The 20,289-nt window shown below is 40.3% G+C and overlaps 1 protein-coding gene across 2 annotated transcripts in view; it reads right to left on the bottom strand.

The window, feature by feature from the left end:
* The window catches only part of LOC118807936 (E3 ubiquitin-protein ligase SMURF2-like), an 81,501-nt gene that overhangs the window by 6,243 nt on the left and 54,969 nt on the right, over nucleotides 1-20,289 (bottom strand). The window contains exons 8-13 of one of the 2 annotated variants that reach the window (XM_036570135.1): nucleotides 19,795-19,997; nucleotides 17,025-17,109; nucleotides 16,558-16,716; nucleotides 15,616-15,663; nucleotides 14,798-14,872; nucleotides 5,150-5,336 (exon numbers count right to left, since the gene is read on the bottom strand). In XM_036570135.1, coding sequence (XP_036426028.1) covers nucleotides 5,150-5,336; nucleotides 14,798-14,872; nucleotides 15,616-15,663; nucleotides 16,558-16,716; nucleotides 17,025-17,109; nucleotides 19,795-19,997 — 757 coding nt within the window. The remainder of the gene's footprint in view (nucleotides 1-5,149; nucleotides 5,337-14,797; nucleotides 14,873-15,615; nucleotides 15,664-16,557; nucleotides 16,717-17,024; nucleotides 17,110-19,794; nucleotides 19,998-20,289) is intronic. The other variant, XM_036570136.1, reaches the window with a different exon arrangement.

The raw sequence follows: 20,289 nt of genomic DNA, 5'->3' as shown, positions 1-20,289 counted from the left end.
TTTGACTGAGTTCTCTTTGAATTCTCTTTCAACACAGTAATTAGACTCTTCCGCTTGGGGAAGGGGTCTGAAGCACAATCCTCGCTACAAAATATTCTTCTGCACATTGTGTGCAATTACACATTTCCTCCAGAGAGGTCTCCAAATCCCCAAAACCCACAGAGTGTAAGTTTAAGTTGACTGCGATTATTGTTCACAGGAATAAGCAGAATGTAAACTGGGTGCGTTTTTATCAGATGCATGTAAATCAAATAAAACAGAAAATGCATTTATTGAGTCTTACAAAACAACAGAAGTTATAACTCTTGTAATAGCACTTGGTCCTATAACACCTTTAGAGGGCAGTGGTGAGTAATGTTTGAGCCACCATCTGTCATCAGGAGCAAGGAAATAAGACAGACGACCTGCCAATCTGGCAACTTCAGTCTTGTACTTCAGTAGTTGCATACAATTAATAAAAGAAGACACATTGTTAATTACAATGATTTATATGGCTAAAATGTCATGAACGTGGCAGGCCTATAAGCATTATTCCCTCCTGAGCCAACAGCACACTCCAAACTCAAACAGTACAAGAAATCTGAGTTTATTGAGTCCTGCATTATCAGCTACGCGGTCAGCATTTTGGAAATTAATGTGTGGAGGACCATTATGTGTAAGAACAGAACTCCTAAAGTAGTAAGGAGAACTAAAGGACACCACAGAGCATACAGCAGTAGATAAATACAGTCAGCATGGTTCTCCAACTCATCAACCAGCTCATTAACACTGAAGGCACACATGCAAGACATCGCCGTTTATTAAAGTTATAGTAGTCACTATTGTGGCTGACTAGCAGGCCGTGTGTCCTACTGCAGCTGCTTCCTACAGCACTTTGTGCGGTGCTTAGCAAACACCTTTATTAAAACAAACAAAATCTACATTTTTTCCTACTTTTCCCCCCGAGATACACGTATAAAGTTTGTTTGGCTTTACATGTCCAAAAATGGCCATAATTCATTTTTTTCAGCAGTATTTTCCAACCATTCTTTATCCCTTAGAATTAAACAGGCTGTTCTTATTACTGTACCTTTAAAACTGATATATGTAAATGAGCTCTGTTCTGATTGGCTGCCCTGAATTTCATGTGATTCAAAATGCAGTCCAGGCTGAAAGACTCCTTATAACTTCTACATGAATGGCTGGATATGTGGAGAGTTTCATTCCAAAATGCTGTATATCCATTTGTAGCAGTTCTGGAACATTTTGGAACATTTTTTACTCTTAAAAATCATGGTTTCCTCAGGGGTTCTTTAGTAAAGAAAAAAAAGAAAACTGATCTATATAGAAACATGAACACTCAAAGAGCCCTCTGCATGATTAAAGGGCTATTTGCATCATGAAAGGGTTCTTCAGGTTGATGGAGAACATGCTGAAGATGGTTCTATCTAGAACCTTTTTGAAAAGGGTTCTATATAGCATGCAAAATGGTTCTTCTATTGTTACAATGTCAAGCTTGTAACAACAGAAGGACCCTTTTGGGTGTGATATAGAAGCCTTTTCAAAAAGGTTCTATATAGAACCATCTATAGCACATTCTCCATCAAACTGAAGAACTTTTTCATAACGCAAAGAACCCTGTAATCATGCAAAGGGTTCTCTGAGTGTTCATGGTTCTATACAGAACCATCTCCTTACTAAAGAACGCTTGAAGAACCATTTTGTTTAAGAGTGTGGTTTGTAGTGAGTTTTGCAATGAACCCCTTCATATGTAAATCTGTGGGTTTTTATGACAAAAACACAAAAACAATGAACTCTAAAAACAGCCTTAGTTTCCATTTATGGTCTGTACGGACTTTTGATTGAACTATACGTTTTGAAACTCTAATGTTTACAGACTCTTTTATCAGAAAAAACAGGGAAATTCAGTTTTCTGTGATAGAGGCCCTTTAAGGTTTATACTTGTTGCAGACCACCCGCCTGTTTACACTGAGAAATTCTAATTTGGCTCAACCGCAAACTTTCCGTGCCCACTTAAAACGGCAGTCCTGGCATTGCTGCTGCTTGAAATGATGAGTTAGCGTCTTGATAGCAGATCCGATAGTCCAAGATGATTTACTGAGTTTTTATTCAGCAGCCAAACTGATTTTTTTCTGAACTGTTGATGAAGATGAAGGAAAATGCTGTGTGATGATCTTTGGCTAACGCTGCATGCCAGCACTCTGACCCCACTTCTCTGCCTCTTTAAAAACATGTTGCAAAACATGCTCCCAGGATGGCTATACCGGCCCTGGGGCAGAACGGCCATGAATAACAGCCTGCAGTTCCTTAACAGTCTGTACAAGCAGCTCCTGAGAAACTGTGGAGGGAAAAAAAGAACACGGAGAGGAGGGGTGGCGGCGGTGGTGGTGGTGGTGGTGGGGTGGGGGGGGCGGTTTGGGGATGCTTGGGTATGATGTCAGCTGAAGCTGGACAATGTGAGAGAGAGTGAGCTAACAGCGCTCTTTAAAATTATGTAATAACACTCCACTGTTTCCACTTCTCCGAGCTTTAAACAAAACAGAATAAAACCCCCAGCGGAGGCAGAAAGAACACATTCCTCTGGCAGCTGCTGCCTTCTGAGCACATGTTAAAGCGATAGTTCGGCGAAAAACCTAATTTACACAACCTCCAACCGTACCCCCACCCAAAACAGTCAATCTGCTAAAACATGTTTTATGTTAGATGTTTGTTTCTTTAGAGGCTAATGTCACTAACAAGCAATGGAAACTAATAACCCACCGATTAGCATCCTGCCAGATTATCACACTCTGTGTCAAGCTGTTAAGTAATCTCTAACAGACTCGCTTAAACGGCTTGTGACACTGTATGACATACTCTTATCTATAAACATGGAAAAAAGCTAGCTAGCGCACAGCTTTCATGTTGGCTGAATTAGCATTTCTTCTGAAATGAAGGGTACTAATAGTGAGTTTGTGCTCCTTTGCTGCAGTAACAGCCTCTACTCTTCTGGGCTTTAAACTGAATGTTGGAACATTGCTGTGAGGATTTGATTGAGCATTAGTGAGGTCAGGTACTGATGTTGGATGGTCAGTTCTGGACACTCCAGCTCATCCGAAAGGTATTGGATGGAGCTCCATCACTCCAGAGAACGCAGCTCCACTGCTCCACAGCACAATGCTGGGGGGCTTTATACCCCTCCAGCCCATGTCTGGCACTGGGCAGGGTGACCTTAGGCTCCTCCAGTGTGTCCCATTTATTGCCTATGGAGATTATTCAAGCTGCAATCAACTGAAAGTAGCTGAATGTGAACACTTTTGGACATACAGTGTATCGCTTTAATAAACCAATGAGCCGTGACCTGCTGGAAAGTACAGCGTGGTTCCTAAGCAGCCTGTTTCCTCATATTCGCGCTGATGCGGGACACTCAGGAACAGGCTTTTCTTGGTATCTCCTCTGTCAAGGAATGCCAATGAAGTAATACTTTTCATCACTGGCTGCCAAGACAAGAGTTATGAAGTTACATCTGGGCCAAACTTCCCAATCAACCTCTCCTCCACTCCTCTCTCTCTCTCCCTCTCTCAGCCCCTTCCTTCCCCTGCACTGAAATCATGCAGCAGGAATGCTTTCCTTTCAAGAAACACATGACTGGAGAGGAGAGGAGAGGAGAGGAGAGGAGAAAAGAGGAGAGAGGAATGGAACAGGAGAGGAGAAGGGAGGAGTGGTGAAACGAAAGGAGAAGAGAAGACAAGAGAAGAGAAGAGAAGAGAAGAGAAGAGAAGAGAAAGGAAAAAGGAGAAGAGAAGAGGATAAGAGAAGGAAAAAAGAGGAAAAGAGAAAACAGAAAAGAGAACAGAAGAAAGGAAAAGAAGAGAAGAGAAGGGAAAAAGATGAGAAAAGAGAAGAAAACAGGAGAAGAGAAGAGAAGAGAAGAGAAGAAAAGAGAAGAAAAGAAGAGAAGAGCAGAAGAGAAGAATGGAGAGGGAAACAGAAAAGGAGAAGAGAAGGGGAAAAAAGAGAGAAAAGAAGAAAACAAGAAGAGAAGAGAAGAGAAGAGAAGAGAAGAGAAAGATGTGCTGCTGTTTGAGAAACGTTCCTGGTTTAGTATGCAGCTTCTCTGAAAGACCAGGGAGATGGTGCTGTTCCACAGTGCACCTGACCCGTGTCCATCCCAGCTATTGTTAGAAATGTTTTGTTGCGCGCTTTTCCTGTAAACTATTTTACGTTTCTACATATAAGACCTATAAAAACCCATGTTTGCTTTGTAGACGGTTCTACTACACCAAAACGGCTGTGAAACAGTGTTTGATCAGTGTACACTAAACAGCTTCCCCTATTGTGTGCCAAAGGCCTTTTTCGTACACAATAGACTACATCTGGATGGGATTTTGTTCAGAGAAGTGCTGCCCACCACTGTGCCTGCCACGTTTCAGGGTTAAGACCAGGGCTGAGCGATATGGCTAAAAATTTCATCATAACATATTTTCACAAATGATTCAATATGTCATTGTTGATAGAACAACACCAGTCTCTCCAAAATGTTAACTTCACAAAAGAAAGAAAGGAGTACTTGGCTTTAAATACGTTTTTTCTTTAAGTGCAAACTATAGTAACCTACTTCTATTGGTCCATTCAGCAAAATTTTCACACAATGAAAGTAGTTTCATTTTCAATTGGAAGAAAAAACAAAAAAACAAAAAAGGACATATATTCAATAACCAATACACACTATATGCATTTCCTATTGGTCAATTTTATGTTTTAATCGCATTTTGAAACTGGAAGAAAACAGAATTTACTGTTATTTATTAATTATTATTCTCAAATTATTTGTTTTATTATTCTGGTTGCTTTGCATTACATCTGATTTAAGAAAATCCAGGCTGTTCCACACAGCAAAGCACATGCAGCCTTTATCTCCACAATCTTCTCTTGTTTTGAGACATTTTACTCCATCTCACACCCTTTTACCCTCCATTATTTCAACACTGAAAACAGCTAGATCACTAGCTCTGTTTTGATGTTGCGAGTGAATGGCTAGACTTCTTCACTGTCTAGCAAGTAAAAGATGCACACTGTCACCTTGATAGCCACTGTTCATAAAATCAAGACCTCATTAACACAGTATCGACTGCCAGCCTTAGTTCTTAGTTCTGGAGTAGGTGCTCACCTCAAAGATCTCCTCTCTACAGACCTCGATGCGGCAGTGGCCGGCCTGTGGCTGCGCCTGGGACAGCTCCTGCCTCAGAACCTTCAGCTTGTGCACCAGATCCCGCTTATATTTCGGCACGGTCAGACACTCAGCCTCCTCTGGGACGTTACACAAAGCAGACTGGTCCTTTATCTGGGGGTGACGACTGGAGAGAGAGAAAATAGAAATTAGATAGAATGGAACGCTCCCCGATTATGACAGCACATCTTTTCTTAAACAAACAAACAAAAAAGAACCAAACAATCAATGAACTGGCTTAGTGATCAGGTCATTACAGAGCCATATTTAGCAGACTCTCCACAAGGTGGAGCTACCAGCACTCAAGTCACTTTTGCGAGCACCACTGAAAGAGAGGACACCCACACCAGCAGAATCTCACAAATGCATGCATGCTTGTAGCTACAAATTTTAAGTGTATGAAATAAAATAAAATGGTTGATGTTACAAATTGCATGTATATGAAGTAAAAGGTTTTGTTTAACGAGGATGAACAGCTCGTCAGGCAGCTAACAGGCTAACAGGCTCCTCCGATAATATTCAGTTACGTCTTACCACTGTAAATATACAACATGCAAAACATATTTAAAAGTCTTTAAGTTTTCTGGAATTTTTAAAAGGCTCTGCATAGTATGTTATTTTTCAGTTAATTTTTACTGCACGCCATAAAAAAACAGAAAAATACAGATTATTCGATTAATCAGAAAATTGTTAGATTACTAGATTAATTGATAGTAACCCTAGCCCTACTGTTAATTCATAAAAACAAATGGACAAATTCTGTGGAAAGTGCAGATTCAAACCACCACATTCGTCTTTATAAGTAGAACAGAAAGATATTTTATTATGATTCGAATCTGATGAAGTTATTGTTGTGAGTATAGTCATGTTTATTTTGAAAGAAAAAAAAAAACATCCATTACATTTTTGGCAAGTTGTCAATGTCTGACATCAAAATAAAAGGAGAAAATTAGAGAGCAGAACCTGTTGATGCAGAATGTAAATGTAACTCACTATTTATGTAATTACATTTAATTAATGATGCAAAGTCAATACAAATGTACAGCAAAACAACAATAACTCTCCACCTCAGAGTGTTATAAGTTTAAAAATTAACTGACCTTTCCAATCCACTGCATGCTTTACCCCACCGAGCAAATATGTAGATCTGGTCAGCATCTAAAAGAGGCCTCACTGCTCAGCTAATGCTAAAACAACCCTGCAGTCTGCTGTTTAATCACAGGCTATTCTAACCATTCCAAACACAAATATTTTGCCAAGAGAACAGGAAAAGAAAGGAGATCATATTTGTGCATATGCTGTGAATTCTGGCAGTACGCTTTCAGAGCCACATCAGGAAAAAGTAATCTCCCAAACCCTCAACAGCCTTCCTGCCCTGCTTTACCAACATATTTACTCTAGCGCTCACAGAAAAGAGAGCTTTGTGTTATGGACGTTGTGAAGGTGAACATACAGGAGGAGCTGAAAAAGAGTGAGAGTGCAATGGAGGAAAAGGAGGGCAGGGAAAAAAGACTAGAGCGGAGCAAACGTTTGAAGGAACATGCCTAAAACAGTTCAAACAAATTGTCTGCCTAGCTTTAACATCTCTATGTCCTTGCTTAAGCCTCAAAATTTAGGAGTCAGTCATGCTCTTTACCCAGCAAACTAATATACTCCATCAGTGTATCTGTTTCATTAAAGTATTTAAGCAGTTTTCAGGAGAGTATTCAGATTGGTCAGCTTTAACCTGTCTGCAACTAGACTTTCCTGGTTTTGTGAGAAATTCCAGGAGAAAGATTCCATCATTCACGCTGTCGTATTTTTTTAGCATATATAATTACACTGAGTCGTTTCTGAAGAAAAGCTCATGCACAGCAGTCAGCAAGGGGAAAGCCCAGAGTAGGCCAACCCAACATTTATTCACCAAACATCAACAAACCCAAACCTGTATGTGGTCGCTGGGAGTGTTGAGAATATTCCTCCCTCCATTCACACTGGTTTATCTGGCTTGACAGTTCTTTTACTGAAACTTTCTAAACTTGAGTGACCATGTTGTTTTAGTGTTTGGTGGACAATGGTGGTGTTTGAATGGGAGTGCTGGCGTTTGAATAGAAATACTAATGTTTGAATGGGAATACTGATGTTTGTTGACAATGATGGTCTGTGGTGGAGAATGGTGGCGCTTGGTAGAGAATGGTGGCGCTTGGTAGAAAATGGTGGCGCTTGGTAGAAAATGGTGGGGCTTGGTGGAGTATGATGACGTTTGGTGGAGAATGGTGGCGTTTTATTGAGAAATCCTGCATTTGATAGACAGAGACGGTGTGGTGGAGAATGATGGTAATTGGTGGAGAATGATGGTGTACGGTGGAGAATGGTAGTGTCTGATGGGGAACAGTGGTGTTTTTTGGAGAATGTGTTTGGTAGTGATGTATGTTTTAGAATAATGGTGTTTGTTGGAAAATGGTGGTGTTTGATGGAGAATGCCGTCTGACGGAGAATGGTGGTGTTACAGAACAGAATGTGCGTGTATGTTGGCGAATGGTGGTTATTGTTGGAGACCAATAGTGTTTGATGGTGAATGACTGTCTGGAGAAGAATGGTGGTGTTTGCTGTAAAATGCTGAATGCTACAGAATGATGGTGTTTGTTAGAGAATGGTGGTTCTTGTTAGAGAATGGTGGTGTTTGTTAGAGAATGATGGTGTATGTAGAGAATGGTGGTGTTAGAGAATGGTGGTGTTTGTTAGAGAATGATGGTGTATGTAGAGAATGGTGGTGTTAGAGAATGGTGGTGTTTGTTAGAGAATGATGGTGTATGTAGAGAATGGTGGTGTTAGAGAATGGTGGTGTTAGAGAATGGTGGTGTTTGTTGGAGAATGATGGCGTTTGTTAGAGAATGAGGGTGTTTGTTAAAGAATGGTGGTGTTTGAATGAGAACGCTAACGTTTGATGGACAATGATGGTCTGGGTTGGAGAATGATAGCACTTGGTGGAGAATGATGATGTTTGGTGGAGAATGGCAACATTTCATGGAGGATGGTGGCATATGACGTAGAATGGTGGTTTTTGGTGGAATATGGTGGTGTTTGATAGAAAATGGTGATAAATATGGTCTGATAAAGAACAATGGTTTCTCATGGTGAATGGTTGTCTTTGTTGGAGAATGGCAGTGTTTGATGGGAATGGTGGTATTTGTTGGAGAATGGCAGTGTTTGATGGAGAATGATAGTGTTTGATGGAGAATGGTAGTATTTGTTGGAGAATGGTGGTGTTTGATGGAGAATGATAGTGTTTGTTGGAGAATGGTGGTGTTTGATGGAGAATGGTGGTATTTGTTGGAAAATGCTGAATGCTGCAGAAGGATGGTGTTTGATGGAGAGCAATGGCATTATGGTGTTTGATATAAAATAGTGTGTTTGAAAATGATGGTGTTCGATGGAAAATGGTGGTGTTTGAGAATGACTGTTTGATGGAGAATGGTGGTGTTTGAGAATGATTGTACTTGATGGAGAATAGTGGTATTTGTTGGAGAATGGTGATGTTTGATGGAGAATGGTGGTATTTGAGAATGACTGTGTTTGATGGAGAATAGTGGTATTGGTTGGAGTATGGTGGAGTTTAATGGAGAACAGTGGTATTTGTTGGAAAATGCTGAATACTGCAGAATGATGACGTTTGGTGGAGAGCAAAGGCATTTGACGTAGAACGGTGTGTTTGAAAATGATTATGTTTGATGGAGAGTAATGGCATTTGATAGAAAATGGTAGTGTTTGATGGAGAATGATTGTGTTTGGTGCATGACGGAGAATCACGGAGAATGGTGTTAAACGTCAGCCCATGCTGCTACATTCAAAATCCATTCCTTTAAAGATGGAGAACAGTGGTGCTAGTTGGAGAGCACTGGTGTCTGCTGGAGAATGCTGGCGCTTGTTGGAGACTGAAAGGTTATCATAACCTGTGCTACAGAGTGCGGCTGTGTAGAGGCCCAACATTCCTCAAAAATGCCACAGCCAGTCTACAGGGTCACGGCACCAACCACAGAGACTAAACATCAGCACTTCTGCCAGTGTGGTTTTCAGAATCTGAGCAGCGTGCACTAACGCCCACCCTTTACAACTGTACTTTAAAAATACAGAACAGAACTCCATTTGGTCTGCTCTATTTGGACCAGACCTTTAAAATATGTCTCTGGTGTGTCTGAACGCAGTGAGGATGTGTAATTAAGAAAGCTGGTCCTTCTTTCACTGGCTCGCTGTCAGAGCCACTCATGCCAACAAGCGGGTAGCGACTGAGGTTAGTGACCACAAACTGTGGAGAGAAAAAGGAAACAGAAACGGAGGAAGCTTTAAACAAACGCGCCGGGTCTATGTTGGATGGCGCTCCAGCGCAGGATAATAAGGTCATTTAAAGGCAATGTGTAATTAAACATACATTTGGCATTCCTCTGGTCGGTTTTGGCCTGAGTTGTCGGAAAGCCACTTTGCACACCATGCCACATTTTTTTCCAACACAATGAAACAGAACAAGCAAAAGAATACTGAGGGAACATGTTTCATGCATGAAGGTTCATAAACTTAAATATGTGCTGCACTGATCTGTTTCGTTCTTTTGTTTTTGAAATACAGCAAGGCAGCCTTCACTACTCCTCTGAAAATCCATGGCATTATGAAACCATTAGTAAACTTAAGGTTTAATGGTTAATATGTGGTTAATATAAAACAGGCCTTGACTAAGAAGACTCGAAAGTTCAACAGAACTGGCATCACCCCTCCCCTGTGGGATAGGAAAGTGTATATTTCAAATTCAGTTCTTTACACCTGAAGCTTAGGAACTGTGGAAAATTCATAGACTTTTCATTATAATATACCCCATTTTAAACCTTCCATGTCATTAAAACTGACCGAAACCAATCAGATTCCACCAGATTTGCACTATTTGTGCACTATTTTGGTCTAGATCCAAAACTAAAACCTGTTCACTATATAGTATACTATTTTGGGATATGTCCAAAACAATGTCCCTATTCAATATGTAGTGCACTACTTTGGGATATGTCCAAAACTATGTCATATTCACTGTACACTGTATTATTTTAGGCTATATCCAAAATATGCCCTATTCCCTATACAATGCCCTTTTTGGGCTATGTGCAAAAAAACATCATATGCACTATATATTGCACTATTTTGGGCTATGTCCACTTCATAGTCCACTGTTTTGGGCTATGTCTAAAACTATGCCCTGTTCACTATATAGTGCACTATATAGTGCGCTATAGTGCGATGTTTTGGGCAACATCTGAAACTGTGTCCTATTCATAACATAGTGCACTATTCTGGGCCCTGTCCAAAACTGCATCCTATTTACTATGTAGTGCACTACTCTGGGTTACGTCTGAAACTATGTCCCATTTACTGTATCCCATTCACTATACAGTGTGCTGTTTCTGGCTATATTCCAAAACTATGTCCTGTGCATTATATAGAGAATAGGGCATATGTTTTATTTTATTTTGGTGCAAATAAATATAACAAAACAAATCAAATAGAAATGATTCTAACATTCCAACAAAATCAGTGCAGTTAAATCACCACCTTCGTCCATTTTTCCAACTCTAGTACACACATAAATGTGGACGTCCTAGTCAGTTCCCTGGGGAGAGCAGACTTGTCGCTGTTCTTAAGTAGTGTGGATATGTGGTGTGCACATTTGGCGCCTACTGTATAAAGAGTCTTTTGAAAGTGTGGATGTGTGTGTGTGTGTTTGTTTTATATGTGAGCCACCTCCACGGTGCTCAGAAGCCCGGTGTTTATTCAGTCTTACTGGGATTTTGGCCCACCGACGAGTTCAACAGTTCACAGGCCAGTGTGCCTTACCAATAGAAGGAGAAGGCCAAGCACTGAGCCAAACCCCGCAGCGTGATTATACAACTCTACTGCACTGAACCTGAGATACACTGTGTTCAAAATGATCCAAAATCACTACATTGGAAAAAAGAAGTACAATATAAAACACTTATAGAGAACAGATTCCGCAGAGTCCTCTAGAGTCTTTGCAGAATTGTTCACATTCGCGTTGATAGGAACCAGACGTCAGAAGAGCTAAAGCACTCTTACAGAAAGCTATTACATAAAATGATTGTAAATACATTGCCTGATGTCTGATGTCTTATAACAGTTTTGCAGTAAGATTTTAGCCTTTTTTAAGATCCATTCATGGTGGAGGAGCACATGCAGGGTGTTGTAAGCCAAAATAGTCCCCAAAACTATATATTCTTAAATCACTACTATTTTACCATAATCAACATTCCATATAAAAACTCAGAAGACACATGCCAGTTCACTGGTGGTTTTAGATAGTAAATAAAATGGCTATATTGGTGTTGTAGACAGAGTGACCCCTGGTTGATAACATCATCACTGTAAAGAAATTAGAAATTAGTGTCTGTAAATTTCTCTGCACTGAAGGACTCTGCTTACATCTCAGTAATATAACTGAAAAATCTGTGGAATTCCCATTTAGCTAAACAATATGGTATTCTAACACTACGTGGGTTTGCTCATCACTCTGTGACAGTTGTCACATTCTGTCATATACAACATGGTGGATTTTGGGTATCCTGTGTCCACTATGATACATCGTTTGCCCATTATCTTTTGAAATGTATTGGAGGATTGTAATTGGATATTCTTCATTACGTTTTGGGTCACTACACAATGACAGACTCCCAAAATAGCACACTACAAAGTGAATATGGCACAATTTTGGACATAGCCCAGTATATTGCACTGTATGATGAATAAGCTATAGCCATACAACTATGTATTGTATGTAAAATAAATATAGAAGAATAAATATCAATAATATTGACACAATAAGCAGTGATTTTATATAAGGCAACACTTTTTTTATGCGATTTTGTCCTGTGTTCTCCCAAATTTAGTCATATTCAATTTTACCCACTAGTCAGGACTCCCCGAATCACACAATACTACCAACGCTAGGAGGGCGAAGGCTAGCATAGGCTTTCTCTGAGATCTATGAAACGCCACTGCGTCTTTCCCGAACTGCCGCTAATGCAACATCACTGCACGGCTGAACACACTTGGAGGAGAACACTAACTGCTGGTTCTGTTCCATCAGCTAACAAATGCTTACGCTAGCTAGCATCACGTTAAGTGATGGGGAGAGGAGGGGCCCTCCCACCCACCCAGAGAGAGTAAGGCCAGTTGTGCTCTCTTGTTATTTATACATACTATTGTTTATAGTCATCATACAATATACGGTTTAGCTAATAAGTACAATGGCTGAAGTCTGGAACCAAACCTTTATCCTTTGTGCTGACTCCCAACATCTCTTACTGCTGATATTAAATGTTTAAAACAATTTGTTGAGCTGTGCAAGACTTTTGCATAGCACTGTATTTTCAGACATAGCGTCCTAATCTTACTCACTATACACCGACCGGCCACTTCATTATGTCCACCTCCTTGTTTCTGCACTCACTGTCCATTTTATCAGCTCCACTGACCATATAGGAGCACTTCGTAGTTCTATAATCACAGACTGTAGTCCATTTGTTTCTCTGCATACTTTGTTACCCTGTTCTTCGGTGGTCAGGACCCCAACAGGACCCCCACAGAGCAGGGATTATTTGGGTGGTGGGTCATTCTCAGCGCTGCCGTGGTGGTGGTGTGTTAGTGTGTGTTGCGCTGGTACAAGTGGATCAGTCACAGTAGTTTTGCTGGAGACTTATTTTTTCTGTTTCACAGAACCAATAGGTTAGTTTTGTTTTGTCCCGTTTGCTGTTTGTGATAGCAACTGGTTAGCTTTGCAGCAGCAACGCTAACAACGGTTTGCCAACCCACAACATAGCTAAGTTACATTACTTGCTGTGCCATTGTTCATTCTAGCATTATGCTATTTGTCGGCACGGCATTTGCAAAGAGTTTTGGCAATGCAGGTCCATGAATTTGGGGGGCGGAGCTTCTAAAGGAGCCTCTTTAATTCTTCAATGTTTCAACCTCTTCAATTCTTCAAAAAATTATAGCAAAAACTAACACAAAAAAGGGAAGAAAGCTCGACCCGTTCCCTTTCCCACACAAAACTTTTACAGTGTCCAGCATCCAGGGAACCCTTACACCAGAGACAGGCCTAGAAAAGCACATCTACGTATACGTAAACCGCTGCTTACAGAAATAACACAGTGGCTACACATAAAAAAATACATAAAAAATACAATTACAATACTGCTGTATTTTTTTCTATAAGCAGCCTGTATGCAGTGTGTGTAATAAAGAGGCCAGACTTGGCAGTCAAAGACGGTCAGATTGGATGTGTTGCTATTCTGGAGTCAGGATCCAGTCTGCACGCCAGGTCAGATTAACTTTACATTACAGTCTCTGTTACCGCAAACGCAAAGACATCATACTCTCGAAAGACAAAGAGCGGGTTCATTTTGTTCAATCACTACAGGCCAGTCAAGAGAAAGACCAGAGGCCAGATTCTCTACAGCTTTCTGAAGAAAACGGTTATCATACAGATCTGAATATACTTTCTGAAGAACAGTACTCACTAAAAGAAAAAATAGGAAACAAATTGTTGAAAAGGTTCTTTAAAGAATCACATCTTTGATCATTCATGGGCATTTCACTTCTTGCGTTGTGAATTTTCAGACGATGTACAAAACAAGGAACTTTAAACAGGCAGAATATCAGATTATAGTGGAGATTTGTGTCACTTGTCAAAGTGAAACCAGACTGCGTCCAACCAGACACTTCTCAAATAAACTGATGGCAGCTAATTTGGTTGTTTCCACGGAAACCACAAAAAGAGCGCTAGACTCTCAGATGGTTTACGTACAGCTGCTGATCGGGTCAAGTCTGTTTCTGGAGGGAGGAGGTGGATAAATATTTGTGCAGAAAAACAAATCAATTCATTAAAATGACAGTATAGTGGCGCATGTTTGAGGTCAGACAGAGAACTGTTTCAAAGAAAAACGGTATTCATTCCTACATACATCACCTCATTTCTTATTTATTTACTTTTATTTCTGTAAACAGTGTGGAGGGTTTACTACTGTGCGTGTGATACTGCTGTTACAATACTGTCTTACAGACTAAATCATCATATGACGCTGTGAAATGATATGATTGATGGAAATGATAGGATTTCATTAGAAAGAAAGAAAATAAGAAATTAGAAAGAAAGAAGGAAACAGAAGATGAGTCATTGTGCAATGGGGTGTGAATGCACTGACAGATCTGAAGATGGTGATTTAACTGCACTGATTTGCGATTTTGAATTACAATAAAAATGTCATCACTTTTTGAGCAAAATAAAATTCTCAGCCTACTTTTTTTCTCCAGTCACATTTCAGCCTTTAGTGTATGTTAGAAAATAAATCTGAATCATTCCAAAGTGATCAAATCGAATTGAAAAGTAGCAAATTCATGATGCACCGAATCATTTCCTGTGACTGAATGGATTCGCTGTAAAGATTTCATCAACGACCTTGACATCCAATCCTGCAATTCTTTACCCAGCATGCACCACTGTAAAGAAGAGCATTTCTCGGCCAATCAGAGGCGCGAAGTGGAATTTTCTACAACCTTCCTGTGATAAGAGACCTGGAGAGTGAGCCTGGAGAACGAGCCAGCACAGCACAAACTCTCACATTCCTGTGTCTGCCTCCGAAACAAGAATAAAGCAATAAAACAATTGTAGCAACAATAAAACAAAACAATCCTTCTGTTACTGAGCATTTGTCACTGAGCGATCTCCACTTGTCTGGACTGACTCACACAGCCAACACATCAACTGTCAATCAGTAATGAATGTTTTCAGATGTGGAAAAGAACCCACAAACAATCTAACACGGCGATGTTCCACTGTGTGCTTTTAATAAGCCATAAAAATGCCTTTCTGACGGCCAAACAACGAAAAAAAACGAAACCTCACTGGAGTGAACAGGAACGTTTGCCTGGCTGAGAGGAAACGGCCAGTACTCACTAGTGAAGCACTTACATACACACAAGGTTTGAGGCAAGAACTATGATTTAGGCACAAAGTTAACACAATGCCAATTGGTGGGGTATAAGTTTCTATTAGTATTAGCTTCAGACTTAGTATAAATGTCAGACCCCAAACATGTCTTGGCTAATTGACTATGTTTAGATTAACACAGTGAAATCAGATTTTTTACTGAACTATCACTTTTAATTTTAACATGTCAATCACACATTAATCCAGATATGAGGGAGTTCAATCAACGTAGCAGGACGGAAGCCTGCTGGGACTTGGATTTGACCCACACAAACATATTAAATTATAACATTTAAAAAAATAAATCAAATATGTTAAATATAAGAAACACAAAAAATGTCTAAGCGTAGAATAAGAGATACAGAGTTAGCAAAGGTTGGGTTACCTTAGATTTGAGCCTTCCACACTAGCACGAGATCCATTTGGACTGGGGCTGTGAAGGTGAGAGAGAGAGAGAGCAAGAGAGAGAGAGAATAAAGAAAGAAAAAAAGAGAGAAAAGTGAAAAGGATGACAAAGCGAGAGAGAGAGATTAATACCAGCACCTTGGACAGTGCTTTTCATCATCTTAATCATCACCACAGTCATCCTCAGTGCTGTAGGATGCTGTACTATCCTGTAACATGCTGTAACATGCTGTATTATCCTATAACATGAAGTAACATGCTGTGCTGTAACATGCTATACTATCCTGTAACATGCTGTTCTATCCTGTAAAGTGCTGTAACATGTTGTATTATCGTGTATTGTGCTATACTACCCTGTAAAGTGCTAGAACATGCTGTTCGAACCTGTAACATGCAGTAACACACTGTGCTGTAACGTGCTGTACTATTCTGTAACATCCTGTGCTGAAACGTGCTGTAATACCCTGTAAAGTGCCGTACTAGCCTGTAAAGTGCTAGAACATGTTGTACTGTATCCTGTAACATGAAGTACCATGCTGTGCTGTAACTAGTGTATTACCCTGTAACATACTGTTCTATCCTGTAAAGTGCTATAACACATTATACTATTCTGTATTGTGCTGTACTACCCTGTAAAGTGCTAGAACATGCTGTATGATCCTGTAACATGCAGTAACATGCTGCGCTGTAACATGCTATGCTATCCTAACATGCTGTAACATGCTATGCTGTAATGTGCTGTGCTGTAGCATGCTGTAATGTGCTGTTCTATCCTGTAATGTGCCGTACTACCCTGTATAGTGCTAGAACATTCTGTACTATCCTGTAGCGTGTCATACCATGCTGTGCTGTAACATCCTGTGCTGTAACATACTGAAACACGCTCTTATGTGCTGAGAACAGAAAGAAATATCAGACTCACTTAAGCACTAGGTGCAGGTTGGCAGAGAGACGTGGGTCAGTGAACTGTGTGGTTCGGTTGTTGTGATCCACAAAATAGATCCGGCCCGTTGCTGTGTTACGGATCTCCCATCCGGGAGGGAGGGGCCCAAGCTCCTCACAGTTAACATTACTGAGATCCCTGAACACAAACACAGATATACAGACTTAATGTTCCTACTCTCAGAATAATGGCTGAATGTTTTGAATGAATCAAAACTAAGATATGATTAATCAATTACAAGAACACACAATACCAAACAAAAAGCTCTAATTCCATGTACTTTATATATTGTACCATGACTAATGCAGAGTGAATTTATTTTATTTTTTAATAGTTACATGCATGCACACCAACGACTTCAGGGGCAGATTTTAATGAAGAAGGCAACATTTCTGTATGTATATCCAGTGAGATGACCACTGAGCCACGCATAAGCATGTTGTTACCTGGGCACTCGTGGGTCATGCCACGTGCTGACACCAGTCTGTGTATGGAGGAAATAAACCTGGCCCTGCTGCGTGGTTCTTTGTTCTGCAGAAGCAAACAGAGAAGAAAGAGCACAGACAAAATCAGCAAAAAGCTTTCACTTAACTAAAATTAGTCATTGTAATAAGCATGTTAAAAGCGCTGACTGTAAGGATGGTCAAGGCTTGTCACAGTTTAAGAACAAGGTTCTTCTACAAGTATATGCAATGATTTTCGGTATTTCACCCTCTATGGTGTTTAATATCATCAAAAGATTCAGGGAATCTGAAGAAATCTCTGTGCATAAAGGACAAGGCCAAAAGCCACAACTGACCTTTAATCCCTCAAATGGCACTTCATTAAAAACTGTCATGCTTCTGTGATGGTTTTCCACATGAACTCGAGACTGCTTTGACAAACCGTTGTCACTAACCACATTCATTGCTGCACAAATGCAAGTTAAGACTGTACTACACACAGTGGAAGCCATTTGTCCAGAAACGCCGCCGACTTCTCTGGGCTTGAGCTTATCTGAAATGCACTGATACACAGTGAAACTTTTCAGACTGTGTATGGAAATTATGGATGTTGTGTTCTCTAGGCCAAAGAAGAAAAGGACCATCCAGACAGTTACCAGCATAAAGTTCCAAATCCAGGGTCTGTCAGTGTATTGGGGGGGGTATTAGTGGGTAACTTGCACATCTGTGAAAGCACCATTAATGACAGATACGAATTTTGGAGCAACACCTTTTTCAGGAAATAAGCACGTCCATGCTTATTTCAACATAACACCATTCGGCGTTCTGTCCATGTTACAGCTCCAGGCCTGTCTAATCAGAGCGTGCAGGTGCTAGACTGTCCTGTCAGCAGTCCACTGTCTCCCACTGAAAACGTGGAACTAGAAGGTCTTAATGCTTTGACACAGAGAAGAACTTACACTCTGCTTACACACATGGAAGCAATAAAAGAGCACTCTCAGACGCTGATGCTACTGGAGTGTGAAGCAGAGGGCAACTCTACCAGACCTTATAAGGGCACACGCACATCTGTCAGTGCTCCATACCAACAAGAGAACCTAACTATTTTCCTGGCGTGGTCATGCATGAAACAGAAAATTGCATCTGTCAGATCATTACAGCATGTTTCCATCTGTGTACTGGCGAAAGCTTGACACACAAAACAAATAAAGGCAGTGGAAAACGGGTGATTGACAAAGAAAAACAGAACCAAGTTCCCCCACTGCCTCACTAAGTATTACAGCATTTAATGGCAGATGTGTAAATTAAGAATCTACTTGCTTTAAAATATTGTTGTTGCAAAAACCTTATATCGCCACTGTTGGTGTACTTTTTTTTTATTTTACTCCATTTACCCTTTGCATTGTGTAAAATTCCAGGAAGAATGGACCAAGAGAAACAGTCAAGAATTACTTATTCCATTAACAAGTAATTTTCCTGTAAAGTTACTATTTTGTAGATGGAAGGTTTCATTCCAACAGCAACGATATGCATATTTTTTTTTTTATTGTAATGCCGCTGTGTACTTACAGCTTGAGGATGCTAGCTAGATTTTTGCACATCACACAACGCTAGCCATCATTAACAAGCTGTTGCTTACTGTTAGGATGTCCAAACAGGACACATTTTTTCCTGGCATTGCTCTAGTGCTTGAATTTTTTCCATGAAGCATCATGAAAAAGCGAATTATTCTGATTTTTTTGCATCAAAAATAAACATATTGGGCATGACTGACTGGGAGTTCTGCAGTGTTTTTTGCATCCCAAAAAAACCCCAAAAAAAAAACATCAGCACAAATACAGAAAGTGTCCAAGAGCAAAAAAACACCTTAATGACAATGGGTGTGCTACTTTCCATTCCAAACAAAAGTAGCAGAGCCTCAGAGTAAAATCAGTTTGCTGAGATACAGATGATCAGTCACTTTGGCTGTCGCCATGCCAACGCAGGAGTCAACCATGACCGTGTGAGTGAGATTACAGTACAAAAGTTTAAACACCACTGGTCAAATTATGTTTTGCTGATTTTTGAAGTTAACACATGTAAATGTGTATGTAATACATATGTATGTATGTATGTATGTATGTATGTATGTATGAACAAACGTAAATATGGCATTTTCTGCTACTTTTAGTGCACAATTTTTTACATACTGGAAGAAAACATATCAAATGTGCCATAACTTCTGCACAGGCCACATTTTGTGTTTTTTTTTTTTTATATTGTATGCTTCATTAACAATGTCGCATTTTTTTCTGTCCATAAAAACACATTTGGTGCGCAAGATATCATTGGTTACATGCATGCTCAAATTAATTAACTGACGTCCAAATAAATCACACAAATTAATGACCCTTGGTGTGTAAAGGTCTTTATACGTCTGTTGGTTATCTGCACCGCAGTGTGTATACACATCCTTGCACAAGTTTTCATCCGTCTCATGGGAAAAAAGCAGTTGCTCACAGTGATGAAAAGCCTTTCGGATGTGAGAAAAACGTTTGTGAGGTTTATTTCATCACATCATTACTTACTTACAAGTTACTGAAGAGTTTTGTTTGAAGCATTTAGCAGACAGTTAATGAAAATCCTCACGTCTGCTGAAGGATAACACTATGTTGGTTTGACTGTTTTTGTTGTAGCCCCATTTTGTCAGTCTACATATACCCTGTTTATAGAGAGCCTCCCAGTAGTCCGGCTGGCCAGTCCATGTGTGTAATGGTTCACTGTGTGTACTAACCGTATCCCTCGGGCAGGTCTGGAGGTGTGTGTAGGTGTGTTCTGCTCATGTAGTTTCTATGTCTCTGTGAGCGAACACGTCTCTCCTGCACTCGAGGGTCACTGGGCTGGATGCTGGTGGCTACATTAGGGGTCAGGACGGGTGTGTTCTCATCTAACACACAGCTGAGAGGCCGGACGGGACTGGAGTACTCAGAGGCTGGCCTAAAGGAGAAGGAGGAATACAGTAGCTTCAACTACAGGAATGATTCAGTAACTGATGTATCTACTTTAAATGATTCAATAACAACTATAAATGACTCACGAACTACTATAAACGATTCAGTAACTGCTTTTGATGATTCAGAAAGAAACTGTGCGTGTGTGTCGGAGACTCTCAGTCTCCTGCTCTAGCTCTGTTTCCCTCATTCTGTTGCCAGACTTATCAGCCCTCCTTTCCCCAAACACTCGTTTACTTGTTTGTTTACTCAGCAGTGCTGTAACACTGACCACAGGA

This window comes from Colossoma macropomum, unplaced genomic scaffold, assembly GCF_904425465.1.
Source record: "Colossoma macropomum unplaced genomic scaffold, Colossoma_macropomum, whole genome shotgun sequence".
Taxonomy (NCBI): Eukaryota; Metazoa; Chordata; class Actinopteri; order Characiformes; family Serrasalmidae; genus Colossoma; species Colossoma macropomum.
Note: the sequence above shows the minus strand (reverse complement) of the source record. Positions and strands in the feature narration are given on the sequence as shown.